The 19633-nt window shown below is 52.9% G+C and overlaps 3 protein-coding genes across 3 annotated transcripts; 2 read left to right on the forward strand and 1 right to left on the reverse strand.

Annotated features, from left to right (window-relative positions):
• Window positions 1-669: 669 nt before the first annotated feature.
• LOC101752641 (mavicyanin) lies at window positions 670-1724 on the forward strand. Its single transcript, XM_004956359.3, has 2 exons — window positions 670-948; window positions 1086-1724. The coding sequence occupies exons 1-2, from the start codon at window positions 783-785 to the stop codon at window positions 1457-1459; spliced, it is 540 nt and encodes a 179-aa protein (XP_004956416.1). The 5' UTR covers window positions 670-782; the 3' UTR covers window positions 1460-1724.
• Window positions 1725-10834: 9110 nt separating this feature from the next.
• Window positions 10835-12082, forward strand: LOC101753051 (chemocyanin). Its single transcript, XM_012843852.3, is given in 3 exon segments — window positions 10835-11329; window positions 11497-11643; window positions 11646-12082. Coding segments are annotated over 3 exon segments (573 nt in total). The 5' UTR covers window positions 10835-11154; the 3' UTR covers window positions 11897-12082.
• Window positions 12083-13557: 1475 nt separating this feature from the next.
• On the reverse strand, window positions 13558-15175 carry LOC106804183 (vegetative cell wall protein gp1-like). Its single transcript, XM_014804786.2, has one exon. The coding sequence runs from the start codon at window positions 15018-15020 to the stop codon at window positions 13902-13904; it is 1119 nt and encodes a 372-aa protein (XP_014660272.1). The 5' UTR covers window positions 15021-15175; the 3' UTR covers window positions 13558-13901.
• Window positions 15176-19633: the final 4458 nt, after the last annotated feature.

Consider the following 19633-nt stretch of genomic DNA (forward strand, 5'->3'; position numbering starts at 1 on the left):
CGGATCCGGCATGGAATATGTATTTTTAGGGTCACCCGGGGCATGTGCAGGCCCATAGGCATCAGATTTCTGGTTCCCAAGTAGGAGTTCGAAACATAATCTGATTGCATGGCGAATTCGGCGACCAGGAAGTTATTCGAGAGGCGAGATGGTTAAGCCCAATTGGTGCCGCACGAGCAAATGGTTACTGTAGCACCACATTGTCAAATCATGGACTAATTAGGCTTAATAGATTCGTCTCGCGAATTATACTCCATCTGTGCAATTAGTTTTGTAATTAGCTTATGTTTAGTACTCCTAATTAGCATCCAAACATCCGATGTGACAGGTGTTAAACTTTAACAGGTGTTTCCCAAACACCCCCTAACAAAAAAGATAATTTGGTGTGAAAAATTATTGGTTCGTTCAACCATCATAGTCATCTACTTACTGGTAAGTACTTACGGTGCACCTTGGTATTAGGTATATCATTAACTCCCATTTCCAGGCCCTTTCTTCTCTTTTCCCTGGGGCAAAGGCAGGCACTAAATACCTTCGTCGTACCCATTTGCGCGAAGACTAAAGTGACGAGAAAAGTTGGTACGCTATTGCACATTAGCGTCCCTAAAAGATACTTAGAACTGACAGAGCTCGATCATTACCGACTGGCCTATATAACAACGACCGCTCTCAACGCCCCAAGCAGTCTTGTCCATTGATCACTGTCCTGCGCAACTCACTCTCCTGTAATCTGGGCGCCGTTGGCTCAATATCTATCTCACCAGATAATCTCGCCAACGCAAATGGCTCACACCCTGCGCGGCCTGCTCCTGGCCATCCTCCTCGTCGTCGCCGGCGTGCCGGCGTCCGCGAAGGACTACACGGTGGGCGACTCATCCGGGTGGAAGCCCGGGGTGGACTACACCGCCTGGGCCAAAGGCAAGCCGTTCAGCGTCGGCGACACTCTCTGTAAGCATCGTCCTCGCATTCAGTTACGTGCATATATATATGTTGCCAATGCGGCATGCTTGTTCGTTCGAAATCTCAGTAGCTCGAGCTGGTTGTCCATGGAAACTGATCGAGCGGCTTCCTTGCCGGGTTTGCAGCGTTCCAGTACGGCGCGGCGCACTCGGTGCTGGAGGTGAGCGAGGCGGACCACAGCGCGTGCTCGGCGAGCAACCCGCTGCGGACGCACGGGGACCAGAGCACCACCATCCCGCTCACCAAGCCGGGCACCCGCTACTTCATCTGCGGCACCGCCGGCCACTGCGCATCGGGCATGAAGCTCGCCGTCACTGTCTCCGACGGCGGCGCGACGTCGTCGGGCCCCACCATGCGGTCGACGAACGCGAAGCCCGCGGCCGGCACGACGGCGGCCGCGACCGAGCCGGACTCGAGCGCCGCGGCCGCTGCCAGCGGGGCCCGCCTCGCGACGGGCCTGATGCTCGGGGCCGTGGGCTTCGCTGCCCTCATGGGCTGAATTGGAGTCCGTCCGCTAGGGAAAAGGCAGTGCGGTTTCGTGCAGTCCAGTTTGATTTTGTTCTTGCACATGTGTGATCTGCTCTGAGCTGTGAGCTCTATCTACTACGGCACTACATAGTCCATAGGTTACTACGTCCAAAGAGTGTCTGCGTGTGTTCGTGTGTGTGCTCTGTAAGTTTGTTGCTGTGATTTTTTGGCCTACTCGCGGTACAGTTCTTATCGTTGCTTATACTGACAATAAAACTTCATCCTTGCATAGACAAGTCTTTAGCGTCTAGCCATGCAACTTTTAATTTGAACAATTAGTGAAATGGGAGACTCATCCTCCGTAATCTTCGATGTGGAAACCGTAAATTTACAAAGTGGTAGATTAACTAATCATTGGCTAGGGAGAAAAGGAGTAGTTTCCCTGCCGTGGACGGTGGATCAAATTAAAGAGCCTTTTTGTCCCGTGCTCTGAAACTTCTCACCGAACCGTCGCCCTTCCCAAACATCCGAAGCCACCGACCCGACGACTACCTCATGTGGTGGGCGCCTGAGCGGAGGAGCGAGCACGCGGGCAGGGGCCACGCGCCCGTGCCGGCGCACGTCTACGCTGTGCACACAAAACCACCGCGCCCAGTTGTCACGCTGTTGTCGAGCGCCCGTTCCGGGACACACCGCTGCCATCATCACTGGAGGAGGTGGACGTCCGATGCCTTGGGCTCGTGAAACATTTTCGGCTGGGTTTGAGTCCAACGTCTGTGGTCCGCGGCACTTTATAAGGCCCTGTTTGGTAGGGCTTCTCAAAGTGCTTCTTCACCGGCTTTTGGTGAAGCCCTACCAAAGGGTCAATTTCAAAACGGCTTCACCACCAAAGCCGGGGAGAAGCCGCAAAACAGCTTACACTAGAGAGGAGAAGCCGAAAAAAGTGGCTTCACCGGCTTCTCCTCTCTCTTCAAGCATTAAGTGATCATAAAATTACATATATTGCCATTGAGAAGCCGTTTTACCAAACGTTTTGCAAAACGGCTTTAGCTTCACTAAAAAAGCCACTCCACCGAAGAAGCTGAAGCCGAAGCCGTTTTATAAGAAGCCGAAGCTCTACCAAACGGGGCCTAAGAAGTAACGCGTGACCTGTTTCATCCTGTCCACCAGCCCTATCATCTCTCCAAGCGCCCATCCCCTGAGGGAGAAAAAAACGACATGAATTCAAACGTAGCTAGCAGCTTATCCGTAACCGATCAGTCAACATGTAAATAGAACTCCATGACTAACCATGACATCGTTGCGGTGCTCCGAATACGATCAATCAGGAACATGCCCGCATCGTCCATGGCCCTCTTGGATGCATCCGACAGCACTGCATGCCGATGCAGCAACTCCATCAGCACAAATTTATACATCGAATGTTGCGTGTGCACAGCTAGGAAAAAGTTGGCACCTTCGTACGCCTGGTGGATTTGGAGGAACCTTGCAGCTTCCTCCTTAGCCCGAGAGTCCCCACTCGCGGATTGCCTGCGCGATATGTGTCAACTCACCACACCAGGGCCTGCTTGTGGTAGGCGGCGCGGATCTCGGTGGCAGGCGTGAGGGATGCATGGATACCGCGAGCAACAAGAAATATCCTAGGGGCACGGCACACACCGTATGCGTGTGCAGGGCTTCGGGATGCAAGGGGCGCGGTTGAGGGGAGCGGCTCCGGAAAGGCAGAAACGACTGTACCTGGGCTTCCATGAATTGAAACCTCCAAGAGCCAGCCAGTACATCTTGAGATTGATAAAGTCACCATAGAAATCTCAGTATCGACGGACATATCGTCTAAGAGAATCATGTGTGTTCTTTGACTTAACTAGAACGATACGGATGGAGGTACAGTCAATGATATGGAAGATCGGAGGATCTTGGGGCGGAAGAAACACCATTTTTCCCTTCTAGAACATGACTTGTTGGAGAAATAGAGATATGGTAGAGAAACATAGTAGTAGCGGCCACTCTTGTTAGGTGGTATTTCCAGAAATAAGATATTGTGAAAGAGAGTAATCAAAACTAATGACTTATGAGGATAACAGAAATGACATTGCAAGAAGAATGGTATAGATAAATAGGGAAACAAAGGGGGGGGGGAAAATGAGATGATGTAGTGGAGGACAGGAGGTGGTACCGTGATAGTGCGCCTTTTATAGGCCAATCATATGCAAATATCATGCGTTAAGTTCTAAAAAGGTATGACACGTCATAGTTATCATCTTAACTGTTGAGAGAGATTTACATCATTACACATGTCAGTCAAGTCATTTACGTCATTGCACATATCGGTAGAGTCATTTACTTCATTGCACACATCGGTTGAGAGGTTTACATCATCACACATGTAGCCACCAGCCCACCACCATACTACCTTAATACTACTTTAACATAAGGCCCTAGTATAAGTATTTTTTCCAGCATAATACTGAGTTTTTTTATTGGTAACACTCCCAAATCTTTGAGGTTCAAAAGAGTCTAAGAATAATTATCAATCCAGTAACTTTTAAAAATAATAATGAGTCCAATACCTATATTTTATATTATATTAAGAAGAACCAAAATTTTAATGATAAATTCGTGCTTTTATTGGAATGCTCTCTGTTGGGGATCATCTAAACTCTAACCATTAGAATAATGCAAAAATAAATTGGAGATAAGCCGGAAAAATACATGATTTTTACACTTTAACCTTATTTTGGGTCATGAGTCTTAATCGAAATTCAGTCTTTTGCATATAGACCCCTTCGGTATACACTTGACCCTTGATTTTAAGAGAATAACACTCCTCTCACCATCTTTCAAGATAACTCCTCCTATGCCCACTGTTTATTCGCTGGTGCACATCCCCCTCATTGAGCAGCCATGCACGCACCATCATCATAGATTCTTTCTCTCTACTCTACTCTGAGCTCCTCCGCAACCCTGCCGTCGTTGAAGGATACGTGGGAATAGGATGTTTGATTGCTTAAGCTTGCTGAAACAAACCTTACAAAGGACCCTCAATCTCTAATATCACTCACCATTTTTTCTAGTAAACGTTCTTTTTGAATGGTCCTCATACCACATGGTTCTTGTATAACCACCACCATGATGGGCTGCTGCTCGGAGACGTGGGCCTCGATGATGGCCAATGGGCTGAATTGGAGCCTGCTACGGAAAATGCAATGCGGTTTCATGCATTCCGGAATATACCATATAGGTTCCACAATTTTTTTTCCTTATATATGAAATTTCCCGTGTTTGATATCCATGCTACAGTATATGGATGATTAAGATGACGTGGGGGTCCAAACCAATCATGAATACTATCCAATCCTCGTAAAATGTTGAATCAACCTATCTGACATGTTAAAATCAGGATTCGTTGATTGTTAAATCAGTTGCAAAAAAAAATGTTGAAATATGTATCAGGCGGGTAACCTGGGTGAGGGGGGAGGGCAATGCTATGCAACTGACTGCCCATGAAAAGTTGAATTAGCCTATCTAAAATGTTGACACAAAGTTTATAGATTGTTGAATCAAATAAAAGGAAATGATGAATGCTGTCCGCGGTGATGTTGGTGGCTTGTAATAGTTTATCTAGATGGGCATAGCGTGTTTTAAAGCTACTGTCTTTACCCAGTTACTGAAAGCCAAATAGGAGCCCGTGCATTCCTGTTTGGTTTCGTTCTTCATGTGTCGTGTGTTGACGCTCGTTATTGACCCACTTTTAGTACTATTTAACTAGTGTTTTCATGCTTAATCTTATACTAACCCGCCACTTGACACCTGAAACAATCTCATTATTGCATATGTGTTGTATTTTGGAGTATATTGCATTATGACAGAAAATATGATATAATCAATGGGGTTTGCATAAAAAGCTTAATGGATATTTGGACATAGGTCGTCGAGGGAAGCCAGCACGAGAAAGGAGAGGACCAGGACGGCCAGGAAGGGCCCAAGCCGATCAGCCTAGGACCCTTTGAACCGATCGGCCTAGCCCATTCCAGAGCTCGATCGACCTCCCGTTTCTTCAACGTGAAGTCTACGATGATGCTTAAGATTTTTTCACCGATATTGACCCAGAGCTGCCGCCTATGGGAAACTATAAATACCCCCTTGTGAACTTCAAGGAGGGAAGAAGGCAAGAGAGAGAGAGAGAGGAGAAAGCACCACGTAAACACCATCCACCGCCACCACAAGGAGGAAAAATGGAAAGAAGATTGGATCTACGAAAAGCCACGCGAAGCAGAGCACCAAAGAAGGAAGGAACCTCCCAAGCCGATCGGCTTGGAGGTGCCCAGGCCGATCGTCCTGGGACTTTTCTGCCCTGTTTTGTCGTCGTATTCGGTCCAATTGATCTACAGGGTGATCTTTACCTACCATTCTGTCAACATGTGTAAGATCATAGGGTAAAGTCTCTGTTTGTCCTCGAGGCTGTATGGAGATCCTGATTTGTAATCGTTGAACCTCTTGTTTAAGATTTGTTTGTTATTTATCATATATTGATGATGCTTCTTCATGTAATGGCTGACTAGCGCTACTTTGGGTTGCTTATTTGCCAACTTAGAATGATCATCAAACCGTGTTCTTATTGTTCAATATTTTAGTACCCTCGTGTAGTGACAACGTGCGAGAGAGAAAGTGTTGGGCATGGTTCATATCCACTCACAATAACACTTAGATCCAGTATTTTCATGCATGGTGATTACATCTACAAGTGATTACACTTAGGACAAACGTTTTATCTATCTTGTTTACATTCATACTCTATCTGTTTTAATCTAAGTCACTAGTTCTTTTGTTAGATCAATCTTATCATATACAAAGAATCTTCATTTACATAGATTAGTGCTTAGTTAAGCGTGCAAATCCACTTATTCCACGGATTGATAAACCTTGAGGATTACTCTAAGAGAAGAGCTATAACTGATCCGTATATTTGCGGTTCATAAATTGACGTGTTAACTATCGTCAGCATCGTGCCTGATGTGTAATATGCTAGGAGCTGTGAGCACTACTACAGCACTACCATAGTATAGGGATGTGTGTACTCTGTAAGTTCTTGTGACTTTTTGGCTACTCATGGTAAAGTTCATACCCTTGGTTACTTTCTTACTGACAATAAAAGTTCATCCTGTCATTGACAAGTCTATAGCCTCTAGTAGCGATACAACTTTTGATTTTGACGGGTTAGTGGTACGTCCTTCACCATGTTTGATGCGGAAATCGCAAATTTAGAAGTTGGTTGGTCAACTAATCATTGTTTTGGGGGAAAGCCTCCTCTGCTGCCTCCCCTCCCCTCCCCCCTCCGCTCGCCCCTCACCGGCAGTGAGGAGCAACGGTGGGGTGAGGTGAGCGGCAGCGGCGACGGCCGGCGGCGGGTGGAGCAGGCGCGGCTAGCGGAGGAGGCCGGCAGAGGAGGGGGCGGGGGGTGGAGGGGGCGGAGGAGGAGGAGGCGGAGGGAGGCCAGGACCGGCGGGAAGGGGCGGAGGAGGAAGGGTCGCGGGGGTGGAGGGGGCGAAGAAGGAGGAGGTAGAAGGAGGCCGGGGCCGGCGGGGAGGGGCGGTGGGGTGGGGGGCTCGGCCGGCGGGGCTGGTGGGTGATTTTCTTTTTTCTTTTTAATTTTTTAACACCCTTTAGTACCGGCTATCTCAACCGATACTAGAGGACCCCTCTAGTACTGGATTGCTAGTACCGATTGCACAACCGGTACTAGAGGTGGGTTATGGAACGGTACTAGAGGTGATTTTTTTATAGTGAAAAAATGTGTAATTTCCTCTTATCTTGCCGTGGACTATGGACCAATGAGCCAGCTCATGTGCATGGTGGACGCTTGGGCAGAGGACACGCTACGGCGTATGGACACGGGTGGGGAGCATGCAGCCAAGAAGGCGGTAGGCAGGGGGCACGTGCTTACGCCGGTGCGTCTCTAGGTTGTGCACGCAAAGCATCGCGCTCGGCCGCCACGCTATCATCGAGCGTTTGTTATGGGACGCACCGCTGCCATCATCATTGAAGGAGAAGGTGGATTTCCAATGCCTCGGCTCATTGAAATGTTTTCGGCTAGGTTTGAGCCCATCTACGGTTTGCAATCTGCAGCACATTACAGACCGTTGTCTGCTGTAAGCTCTTCTCTTTCTTTTCTTTTTGCCCTTTGCATTTTGGCCGCTCGCACAATTTTGACGGGGTTTGTTTTGATTTGTTGTTGGATGCATCGTGCATGCTTTACTTGTGACTTGTGAGAAACAACACACTCATCAACTCCATTATCATAATGCCAATATTGTACTTTTGAATATCACAATGAATTCATTACACAACCCCTTTTTTTTACAAAACATATAGACATGACACTCGCATACACGTGCACCCTAGCTCTTTGAGTACCTAAAAAAGATTTGATCCGTAGACCATGAAATCGACAAAATCACTGTTTATTTTTTAATACTAAATATCTGGTTAAGTAGGTAGCCAAGCTCTAGGATATGAGGCTATGATGACCAGCCTTCGGCTCAAGCACAGCCAGTGGGCAAATGGCACAGCAGCTAGTGTTTGCGCTCGAACAAGCTGTACAACCCTAGTGGCGGTGGCCGCACACTGACACGACGGTATGGTGTAGAGTTGACAAGCCGGCACTTGCTTCCCATAGGACTTCCAGGCATCTTCTGTAGGCCTGTGCTACTAGTTCTGATGTTAGTCGCCACCATGGTAGTGAGAGGGCAGGTGTGTGATGGTGGGTCTGCGTGAGACGACGAGGAGGTCTACATCCATGGGCTCTCTCTCCCGGATGTTATGTCATTGAAGTCGTTGAACTGGTCGGGCCAGGCTCCTGCATGATGTCAAGATGTGCGTTAACAATTCAAGTTCGTCACGAAATGGGAGTTCGATTTTGTTGGTTTATATTTGGAAAGGGGTAGCAACTAAGAAGCTATGTGACCTGTTTCATCCTGTCCATCAGCCCAGTAACTCATCCATCGATCAGGTGCAGGCCCGCATCGTACATGGCCCTCTTGGATGTGTCGGACATGATCACTGTCGATGCCACACACTCAATTAGCATATATCCAACGCATGTTGCGTGCACAAATGTTGGAAAAATAATAGGTACCTTTGTAGGCCTCCCGGATCTGATGGAGCCTGGCCTTGGTTTCGTCCATGGCTAGAGAGTCCTCATCCGCAGCTTGTCTGGGTGCCATTTCTGCATACAATTCCAGCATAAGATGTGCATAGACGTGCCATTTGTGACCCAAATAAAAAGGATTGAGTACGCATACACTCACCAGGTCCAGCTTGCGATTGGCAGCGTGGATCTCGGCGGCCAGCATGAGGGACGCATGTATACCGTGAGCCACAAGAAGTATCTTGTGTGCACAGCACCACATAGCATCCGCGCACGGCTGGGGGAGTGGCCCCGGAGGCGTTACCTACGTCTCCAAGACTCCAAATTTCCCAGGGCAAGGGGTAACGCGCGGCGCTGATGGACAACAGATTTGTGAACTTGTGCGTCTTGGGCTTAGCGGATCGGCATGGAGGGATCCGAGAGCCCTTTTTTCTATGACGCGAATGTAGCATGATCTTAAGATTGATGAAGTCACCACGGTCACCTTTAATATCGACAATGATGTCGCCAAGGAGAATCATGTGCACTGTTTCGCTTGGTTGGAAAAATAAGGATGGAGGTTGAATCAATGACATGGAAGATTGGAGGTTCTCGGAGAAAATAAGTCATTTCTTTCCCTTCTAGAACATGATTAGTCGGCGAAGTAGAGGTACGTCATTTTTAATGCTAGCCAAAAATAGTGCGGGCCGCTATTATTGCTAATTGGTGGTTAGAAAAAGGATGTATGCATGGATCGAGACGAGGAACTAGATATTATGAGGGTGTCAGGAGGAACAGTTTGAGAAGAATGGTATATGTAAGTGGTATTGCGCCACTTGGAGCGGGTATTGAGGTAGGAAATAGGGGAGAAACAAAGGGAAAATGAGACTGAATGTGAAGGTGGTGACAATATGCCTTTTATAGACTACTCATAGCAAACGTCACGTGTTCACATTTTAAAAGGGTATGACATGTCATACCTATCATCTTAACAATTACGTCATTGCACATATTGGTTTGGATATTTACGTCACTGCACACATATGTTCAGATCGAGGTTTACGTCACTGCACACGTACTCATAGACATGTCTATAATATCTAGCCGCGATGCAACTCTTAAATTTAAAATAGTGTGTCAGTGCTATAAACTTTGATAGGGTAGAAACAAGAAGAAACCTAGAGTTTTAGGCTGCATGGTGTGCTCGTGGTCGATGTTTCTGTGGAAGATGGAGTCCTTCATTGCGAATAGTACAATGATTATATAATCTTTTATTTTAGACCCTTTGATCATTTTGTAATAAGTATACGCTTTTGTAATGATATATATTACTGATGAAGTCAATTTATACTTAAAAATGATTTCGAGTATGAATAAAGGTAACGTTCGGTTTGTCCCTAAAACCGGGCGTGGCATCTCCCAGTCGAGTCGCTCGAAGACTAGTACGCCCCCAGCTCCCCACCCCGCTCTTATCATCGTCATCCTCGACAGCTACTGCCACCGCAGCATGCCGCCACACTTATCTCGCCGCCGCAAAGCCCCAATCCTAGCACTGCCCAACCTGCCTCCCTCCACCACCCACAGCCAGCAGCAACCGCTGCCTTGCCACTTTGCCCCGCACCCTCCACCTCCTCCGGGCTAGCGTACCATCGGCGAGCTTCCTATAAACTTGGTGTGCTCCCCAGTGGAAACACATCCCCGAAGCCCTCAACCGTACCCCAAACCCTAACGAAGCTAGCCACCTCACCAAGTTGAGGAAGATGAACATGACGTCACGAATCAGATATTCAGATGGCAGGAGCTTGAATGGGGCGCTAATTGGACGCTCAGAAAATTGAGTGTTGGCGAGCGTTAAAACACTCTAGTGTGATTTAGATTTGCCGGGAAAAATCATGAAACCATGGCACGTGGACGTGGTAACCTTATCCATGCTAGATCCGGAATTTCGATTCTTCGTGCCTCCGGAAACAATTGGCAGTTCTATTCCTTACGCTGCAGTAGTTCAACAATAATTTACCACGCGCACATCGAGCTCCGATTGGATTAAGAGCCAGTTTCAGCAAGAGCAGCAGCACGCCTACTGGAAGAACACCGAACGTCCGAACCTATGACATCATCTCTGGAGACAAAAGTTTGGAGCAGGAAGGCTGCTTAACCGCCAATACCTAGTACCAACAGCACGCAAGAAACCGCGCATCGATCACCAAACCTCACCAAACACACCCCAATTTCTTCCCCGGCATCACCTATTCAGATCAAAACCATCGCATGGAAAATTAAGAAGAGCGGAGACGACCGCTTCACCTTCCCAATTGGAACCCTGCCTGCCTCTGACAGTCTGACTCGTGTGGGTCGGTCGATCGCGTGCGACACGACAGCCTCCCAAATAAACCAAGCTTTAGCAGGCGCCCGAACCAGCTAGTCCCTTGCGGAAAGCGCGCTCTCGAGAGAGATTAGCTGATTAGGTAACCAATCTTCAACAAGAACCGGCGTTTTCGTATATATCCCAGCCTTTTTGGCATGCATGGATACCTTGGATCTCATCCCAACCGCTGCACAGGAAACATATCTCCGGGTGGGTGCACAGCCCGTCGTCCTCCATGGCTGGAGCTCGGGTTGCTCTGGCGCTGTGCGGCGTCCTGCTGTTCGTCCACGGCGTGGCCCGGAGAGCCGAGGCGACCTCGTACAACGTCGGGAACAGCGCCGGGTGGGATCTCAGCGCGGACTTGCCGTCGTGGGCCAACGGCAAAACCTTCTCCGTCGGCGACGTTCTAGGTACGAAGCACATTGGCACCATCCCCTGTCTCGTCCAAGCAGATGGTGCAGTTCAGAGATTTTGCTTCCTTCGTAGCCGTTCGATCGGAACGCAGAAGCTAACGCGACGTCCCCGATGATCGTGACACGATTTAATTTGCTCACGTGTGCTCTTTATGATGATCCAGTGTTCCAGTACTCCAGGTACCACACGCTGGCCGAGGTGGACGAGGCCGGGTTCAAGAACTGCAGCGCGGCGAGCGCGTTCCTGTCCCGGAGCGACGGCAACACGACGGTGCCGCTGACGGCGCCCGGCGACCGGTACTTCATCTGCGGCACGAGCTGCACTGCCTCGGCGGGATGAAGCTGCACGTGCTCGTCAACCAGCCGGCGGGAGGAGGAGGAGGAGGAGGAGGAGGAGGAGCTGCGGCGGGGGCCCCGCTGTCCCCGCCGCAGGCCGCCCTCGCGCCGAGCACCGACGACGATGCGGGCGTCCCCAGGCTCTTCCTCGGCGGGTCCCACCGGACGACGGCGGGGCCGCTGCTGGTGACGTGGCTGCTCGCAGCTGCGGCTCTGCTTGTACTGTGAAGAAGAACCGCTGATTTTGCGCGCTGTCTGTTTGCAGCTGCGACAGGATTAACAAGAGTTCTTGCGATCTCGCCGAGTTTGTACATCGCTTCTTCCTCCCTCCCTCCCTTCTGCCTGTATGAATTTTTCTGAGCCAACGGCCAACGAACCGGAGCATCAAAATGGGGGTTTTTTCGCGAAAGGAAATTGATCGTGTCACGTCAACACATTTAGGATGCCCTTTTCCGCCGATCCGTCCTCGTCGCGCGCACAGTGGCATGCGGTACGCCCACATGCGAGAACGTCCGGAACGCACTGCTCGGTAGGCTGGTGTCAAGCACGGACAAGGACAGCGGGTGCCGTATCACTTTCAACTTTCGAATTCGAACCCGGATCTCGGCCGGAGCGAACGAGGGTTTCCCGGGCGTCCGCGGACCGCGGGTAAGAAGAATCAATTTTGAAGCCATAGCAACGGCGGCCGTTTACGCCAAAGGCCAAACCACCTCTGGCCCTCGAACTTCAGTCCTCGGCCGGGCAAGCGAACGGCGAACGGCGAACGGCAGTGGATACACCGCATGATTCGGAGCCCCGGATCGACCAAGGGTGCGGGGAGAAGGCCAAAACCGCGCACAGGGCTGGGGCCGGCAAGCAGGGCAGACGAGACGAGACGAGACACGAGGCCAGTACCCCGGTACGCCTCGTCATCGGCGGCAGGTGGCTCGGGGACCAGCTCCGAACGATCGCACGCACACGCACGTTGATCCGTGGCTCATGATTATACGACCGACGACGATGACCTCTCCCCAGCCATGCCAGCGCCAACCGACGACCGACCGACGCATGTTTCGCTGCACCTCCACGGGCTTTTGCGGCTGCGAGTGTTGCGCCACGCCCGGGAGCTCGAGTGCTCGACCACGCTGTGGTCAGAACGCAAGATGGCGCATTGGAACCGGGGGCTGGGCTCCTCTGCTCCCAGTTCCCACTCCCCCTTGCCGCTCTCGAGTTCGGACGCATGCCAACGCAAAGCGTTGACGCCTCCCCTCGGCCAAGCGCGGGCTTTTCTCGGTGGCCCATCGGAGCACCTGGCATCCGCTACGTGGTGCGCCAGATTACCAAAATGCCAAAATGCGAATTTTCGGTGGGTGGCTCAGGAATGATTTGTGGGATGCGATCATTGGACTTATTCTGTTTTCGTCGGCTTTTGGGAGCAGTACTGGAGTGCCCGGCGTCGGCCCGCCCTGTCTGCTCAGCCCAACGGTGGGTGCAGCAGTGTCCCTACGGATCTCGCATGCTTCTGCGGTGGCGCATGCACGGCTGCATTGTACGTGCGTGTCGTCGCGTTTCATGGCGCCTTTTGTCGGTAGTACTGCTAGAAGTTTCTTTTTTTACCCTCACAAATTTGTCGGCAAGAGCACGCCTGCGAATCTGCGATCTACCTTACCAAGTTGCCAGTTCTCCTCCGGTCCAGTCTTGCATCTACCAAGAAGAAGAGATCGATTCAGGCATCTTCACGTGGTGCATTTACGTCGCAACAAGCGTACAGAAACACAGCAAGAGCATGCATTTTGACGAGTAGTATGAGCAACAGCCAAGAGGGACTGATCCATGGCAAATCAGAGATGATGCACGCAAGATTTCCTCTCCATGGAGCAAAGGAAAAGAAGCAGGCTAGGCCATCCATCGTCCATACGCAAAGTAGAAATAAATTATCAATGTGTTGTACAGCAAGAATTATACATGCAACCATAAAATAATAAGGCCAGTCTCAGTGCATAGTTTCATGCACAGTTACCAAGACTGCAAACTAGGTAACCGAGCCAACTGAGTGTCATGGGGATGAAACTCCTCTCGCATCTGATGAAAACTCTCCCTCCTCTCTCATCCCAATGATCTTACCACGTCAGCAAAATTGCTGATGTGGTATAGAATTTAATGCCCGTGAAACTCTTTATGAAACTTCCAATAAGACTGGACTAAGGTGATCGTGTGACCAACGGTACGGAGGTAACGGTAAAAGCAGCTCTACTTAGAACAAGACCACGAGCCCGGCGGCCGCCAGGGCCACCAGCGCGGCGACGCCGGCGCGCGCGCTCGGCGCCGCCGACTCGTCTGCCTGGGCGAGAGCGGGCCCCGGCGACAGTGACGGGCTCACCGACACCGAGCTGAACGGCGCCAACGAAGGCGCTAGCGTGGGCGCCAGCTCCGGCGCCAGCATGGGCGACGGGGTCGGGGCCTCTGTCGGCGACGGCGTTGGGGCGACGCTCGGAGCCGGGGACACGGGGGCTGGAGCGGGAGCCGTGACGGGCGTGGCGACGGGCGCCATGATCGGAGCAGCGAGAAGCGGCGTCGGAGCCGTTGCTGGAGGGAGGGTGGACGGAGGAAGCGCCGCCGGTGGCATTGCCATGGGTGGGGAGGCCACTGGAGCCGGCGTCGTCGGGGCTGGCGCGGCCACGGTAGGCGGTGTGGCCGCAGGTGGCGATGCCAGCGGAGGTGACGTGGCTGGAGGTGTTGCGGAGACGGGAGGAGCGGCCGCTACTGGCGGAGAGGCAACGGGCGGTGACGTGGCAGCCAGCTGCGGGGCAGCGGCCGTGGTCGGCGGTGCGGCGGAGGATAGTGGCGGAGAGGTGGCGGTGGTAGGGGGTGCGGCAGAGACCTGTGGCGGCGAGGCAGCGGTGGTCGGCGGTGAGGCAGAGACCTGCGGCGGGGAGGCTGCTGTGGTTGGCGCCGTGGCAGAGACCTGCGGCGCGGAGGCCGCTGTGGTTGGCGGCGCGGCAGAGGCCTGCGGCGCCGACGCGGACACTGTTGTCGGCGGCTGCGCAGAGGCCTGCGGCGCCGATGCGGATACTGTTGTTGGTGGCTGTGCAGTGGCCTGCGGCGCTGAGGCAGCCGTTGTCGGTGGCGCCGCAGAGGCCTGCGGCGCCGAGGCTGCCGTTGTCGGTGCCGCGGCAGAGGAGGCCTTCGGCGCCGGGGCTGCCGTTTTCGGTGGCACGACCTTCGGCACCGAGCCGCCGACCGGAGGCGCCTTCAACGCGGGCGGCGACGAGGCGCTGACCGGAGGAGCGTTCGACGCGGACGGCGACGAGGCCGGCGACTGCGCCGCGCAGGACACGAGGAGGAGCGAGAGGAAGAGCGGGAGCAGAGCCATTGTCACCCGCCTCCCTCCCAAACCACAACTCGTTCTCCTCCCGGTTTCCTCTGTCTTCTCGCTGGGCACAGAAGCTCTTTGCTCTCCTCTCTGCTGCCTCGCCTGTGTGTGTTCTGACCTGAGCAGTGCGGTGACTGTGAGAGAGCGCTCCAGTGACGATGCGCTATATATATAGCGCGCTCCGCTGATCGCGCGCGTAAACTGAACACCGGACTTGACAGTGAAAGCCACCCGATCGAAGGGAGGAGAAAAATGAGCCATCTTTACGGGTTACAGCACAGCGTGGGGGCCAGTTTCTAATGATGATGCAGGGCAGCGATTTCGTACGCGCACGACGCGCGCATACGAGGCCAGGAGTACGTAGTTATCACCGACACCCGCGAGCGTATACGTACGGTACACATCTCGTAGCCGATGGTGGCACGACCTTTCAGTACTCCTGCGTCGAGATCTACGTATGTGTGGTGATCAATTTTGAGTGTAGGTGTAGTGTACCAATTATCATCTACAGGCACCTTGGTACATACTATGACAGCAGAGGTTAAAGGACTAGCAGTATAGCAGAATGCTTGCAGACAACCAGAACGTGAAAAAAAACTATGAAGGAACGCATCTTTGCAGCATAACTTCTGAACAATGCGTGCACTCCGGCGCTAAGGTTCAAGACGAACCGAATTGTGCTCCAACTCGAAGCAATTCAAACCCCGACTCGACCAAGTTTTCCGCCGCGACCGACACACGGTCCGGACTCCGGTCCAGTTCCTCGCTTCATGGCGCAGACCACGACGGCTCCTAGACTGTTCAATTCAGAACACTCAACAAATCCAGCATTCAGAGCCGAAAGCAACCACGCACGGCACGATCGGGGCCAGCATCGTCTTGTTCTTCCTGACAGTACACGAAGCATTGCCTCTGGACAAAGGAAAAAAGGTACTCGTACACCCACTGCTGTCCTGCACGGATTGAGCTTCGGTAACTGCAGATCAAACAAAGCTGGCCAGTTTATCTACCCTGATGGTAATGCCACAGTTCTTGCAGAGACTTAACCTTGCCTAACCAGTGAGCCTCCTACCGTCGTCCTTGCACGGCTTGTACCTGAAAGGGACTCGCAAACCAGATCCTGGCCCAGGGAGCTCGTCTCCATGGACAGCCAGCCTGGGTCGTCCGCTCCGCCTCCGAGCCGTTAAGGCATCTCCTCGTTTGGTCGCGCTAGGGCTCACCTCGATTCATATCTGCGGTACAATGATTAACGCACGCATTAGTGCGCCACCGCCGCCTGCACGCGGTCTAGGCTGTGCCGTTTTGATACGTGTAAGTGTAACCGGTGTAAAATGTGGAGACGCCGAGGGGGTGCTGCTAGCTCTTGCAGTCTTGCATGGATTGCAAGGAAAGCAAAGGTAAGCTTCACTAATCATGTTTTTGCTCTGACTTTTATTCCCAACTACCCCGTTCTGATCATTAGCCGTCTCGGAAGAATCCTGGCCATTAGCGGCGCCGGCACATTCTGATGGTATGCCTTTTCTAGGGCCTCCAATGATTCGCGATATCCCATGCCACTGGAGGTGACATGATTCCCCTTTTAACCATGCATGAAGAAAAGGGCGATGCCAAGTGATGATCCGTCAAGCTAGCGATTGGCACACGTCGCCGATGCCTGGACGCAACCACGCATGCGCTGCGCATGGAAGCAAGGCTTCCGGAGCCATTTGCTCTGCCTGGCCGCGCCAGGTGGGGATTGGCGGCGGGGTTGTCGGTGGCGGGTGTGCTCAGCTCAGCTCTAGTCTCCGATCGGCCGGAGTGAAAGAAAGCTCCTCATAATTGGGATTCAATAGACGTCGCTTTTCCTGGACCGGTCGAACCGGCCGGCGTACGCGCAGTGATAGCGCAAAAGCTACCGATGGAGTAGTACCGAGAGCTGGCCGACAGGGCTGGGCCAACGACCACCGTGCGCCATGATCGCCGGCCCGGGCATTGATGCGGGCGCGGCGGTGCCGACCCCCCACGCGACGGCATTGTTGTTGGAGGAGCAGAGGGTCCGGTCGGCGAGCGGCACGAGCACGACGCGCCTTCCCGTTAGGTTCGGACTTGGACGTTTTGGTTGAAGAAGCTCGCGGATCGCGTCTCGAACGGTCGGCGTCGGGGGTTCGTCGAGCTGGACTGACGTAGGTGGCCGAACTGTCCCGAGTGAGTTGGGGTTGAGAGTTTTTTTTTTTTAAGGCGCTAGTGCCCGGACGTCCGGTTGGAGCAACTCCTGTCGGACGCATGCATCTTTATTTGTTTAAAATCTGATGGTTACAGTAGCACCATAATAAGGGCCTGTTTGGCATGGCTCCACTCCAGAACTCCAGCAACTCTACCAAAAAATCCAGCCAAACACATCAACTCCAAAACTCCATGGAGCAGCCAACTCCATGGACCTGTAGTGCAAATGGAGGTGGAGTTTTGGAGCACCTCTTTTGCTGCTCCAAAACTCTCTATTTCAAACCTCCTCGTGGAGTTGGTGGGTAATTACCCACCAATGCCACTGGTTATACAAAAAAAACGTTTCATTCTATTTCCCCACCCCTATCGCCTACCGCCTCCCCGCCGCCCGTCGCCAGCCCCGTGGCCGCCTCTGCCGCCCGTCGCCGCTCCGCCCCGCCGCCCATCGCTGCCCCGGCCCCGTGGCCACCCAGCCCGCCGCCGGCCGGCCCCGTCGCCGCTTTGCCCCCGTCGTCGCCCTGCCCTCGTCGCCACCGTCACCGGCCCCATGGCCGCCTTCCCGCCGCCCGTCGCCGCCCCGCCCCGCCGCCCGTCGCCGCCCCGTCCCCGTCGCCGCCGTCACCGAGCCCCGCCTGCCGCCTCCTCGCCGCCCGTCGCCGCCGAATCGGGCGGAATCTGAGGGGAAGGGGGAGTAATGGGGTCACCGGGGGCCGGGAGCAGCGGCGGCGACCACGAGTGCTCCTTCAAGATCCTCCTCATCGAGGACTCGGGCGTCGGCAAGAGCAGCCTCCTCGTCAGCTTCGTCGCCACCTCCCAGCTCGACGACGACATCACCCCGACAATCGTAGCAGTGGTACGGCACTAGGATTTCCGGGCGGACGAAGCTAGCTACCTGCAGAGGCAGGAATCAAGGCGGCGTCCGTGCGTGATGCGTCAATCTCTCTCTCACCGAGCAGAACGTGGCAGGAAAAGAAGATGGGATAGAGAGGATGACAAGTGGGGCCTGAATTGGGGGCAACAATGGCAATCCACACTGAAATCGATCTTTTTTTGGAGTTGAGAGCACCATCTAGCCAAACACCCCATTTTTGTTCTGGAGTTCTAGAGTGGAGCTGGCTCCACCTGGAGTTCTGGAGTGGAGCAGCTCTACTCGGAGTTGGAGCCATGCCAAACAGGGCCTAAATACCCAACGCCCGCGCCTGCCTCTGTTTCGCACGCCCACGTGGGACCCGCGTCGCCCAACCCCGCGTGAGGCCGCTCACCCCCTCCCCTTCCCACGCACATGCACGTGGGACCATGTGGGCCCGCTCAGCGACACCCCAGAAACTGCAGCACGTCAGTCCCATTGCAACATATGCAACACCAAATCTACTTTTTGCAACATCCAGATGAAACACTTGTAATAACATAGGTCCAAAGCAGTTGAAACATAGTGTCTGCAACATCAAAAATCAACATTTGTAACATCGAAAATCAACAGTTGCAACATCAAAGAACGTGTAAAGATCTTCTTAGTGATTCGTTGATGATGAAAAAACCTGACGCAACATCTTTATCATGTTGCGTGCGACATTCAATCTCGCATTGGAAAAAAATGCAACATCCGAAACTAACTATTGCAATATTATAAAAAATGTTGTGCAACATCCAAAGTAACATACCGAAACATCATGAAAAACAAACCATTCACACATCAAACTGTCGATGCATGAAACATCTCATCCCAATCAAATTGCAGATGCAACATCGCAGATCATAGATAAAACATCACAAAAGTCATTGTTGAAACATCCTAAAATCACGGTTGCAACATCTCAAAATTCGTTTAGAAAAGTATGAGGAAGATGATAAGCGGCTCGACGAAGGTGGTGACCCCGACCTCGCCGCCATTGTAGAGCGCGAGCACGAAGGAGACGACGACCGCCAAGAGCAGGATGCGCACGAGCGTGTCTTCGAACTGCTCGAGGATGAGCTTCCAGACCGACGGCGGGGTGTGCCGCTTGAGCTCGTTGGGCCCGTACCGCTGCAGCCGCGCCGCCGCCTCGTCGGAGCTGAGCCTGCGGTCCGCCGAAACGCCCAGCTCCGCGAGGCACTCGCTCGGGGTCCACACGGATCCGTCCCTCCGATTGCCCTCGTCCAGCCCGCCCTTGCCCATTGGGTCGTTGGCTCTCGAGATTCGCACGGGGAGTAGGCGCTCCCTGCCTCGGATCTCTCACTGCCAACCCGCGCATTGCGCGCCCCCATGCACCTCCTTCGCTCGCCTCGTCGTTGGCCCGCGCGAGCTTGCCGCCGCCCGCCATCCCACATAAAAGCTCGACAGCGAGTTGGAGCTCGGGGTGGTGGTGCAACTGGCAAATCCCCATTCGCGAGGTGGACGGGGCGAGTGACGCAGAGTGGTTGAGGAGGGAGCT

Source organism: Setaria italica, chromosome II, assembly GCF_000263155.2.
Source record: "Setaria italica strain Yugu1 chromosome II, Setaria_italica_v2.0, whole genome shotgun sequence".
NCBI classification, from domain to species: domain Eukaryota; kingdom Viridiplantae; phylum Streptophyta; class Magnoliopsida; order Poales; family Poaceae; genus Setaria; species Setaria italica.

What these genes read in the sequence shown, in the direction of transcription:
- LOC101752641 (XM_004956359.3), top strand. Translation starts at nt 783, where the DNA reads ATGGCTCACACCCTGCGCGGCCTGCTCCTGGCCATCCTCCTCGTCGTC. An exon ending in CAGCGTCGGCGACACTCTCT is followed by an intron (nt 949 to 1,085) that starts GTAAGCATCGTC and finishes CCGGGTTTGCAG; the next exon opens with CGTTCCAGTACGGCGCGGCG.
- LOC106804183 (XM_014804786.2), bottom strand. Translation starts at nt 15,020, where the DNA reads ATGGCTCTGCTCCCGCTCTTCCTCTCGCTCCTCCTCGTGTCCTGCGCG.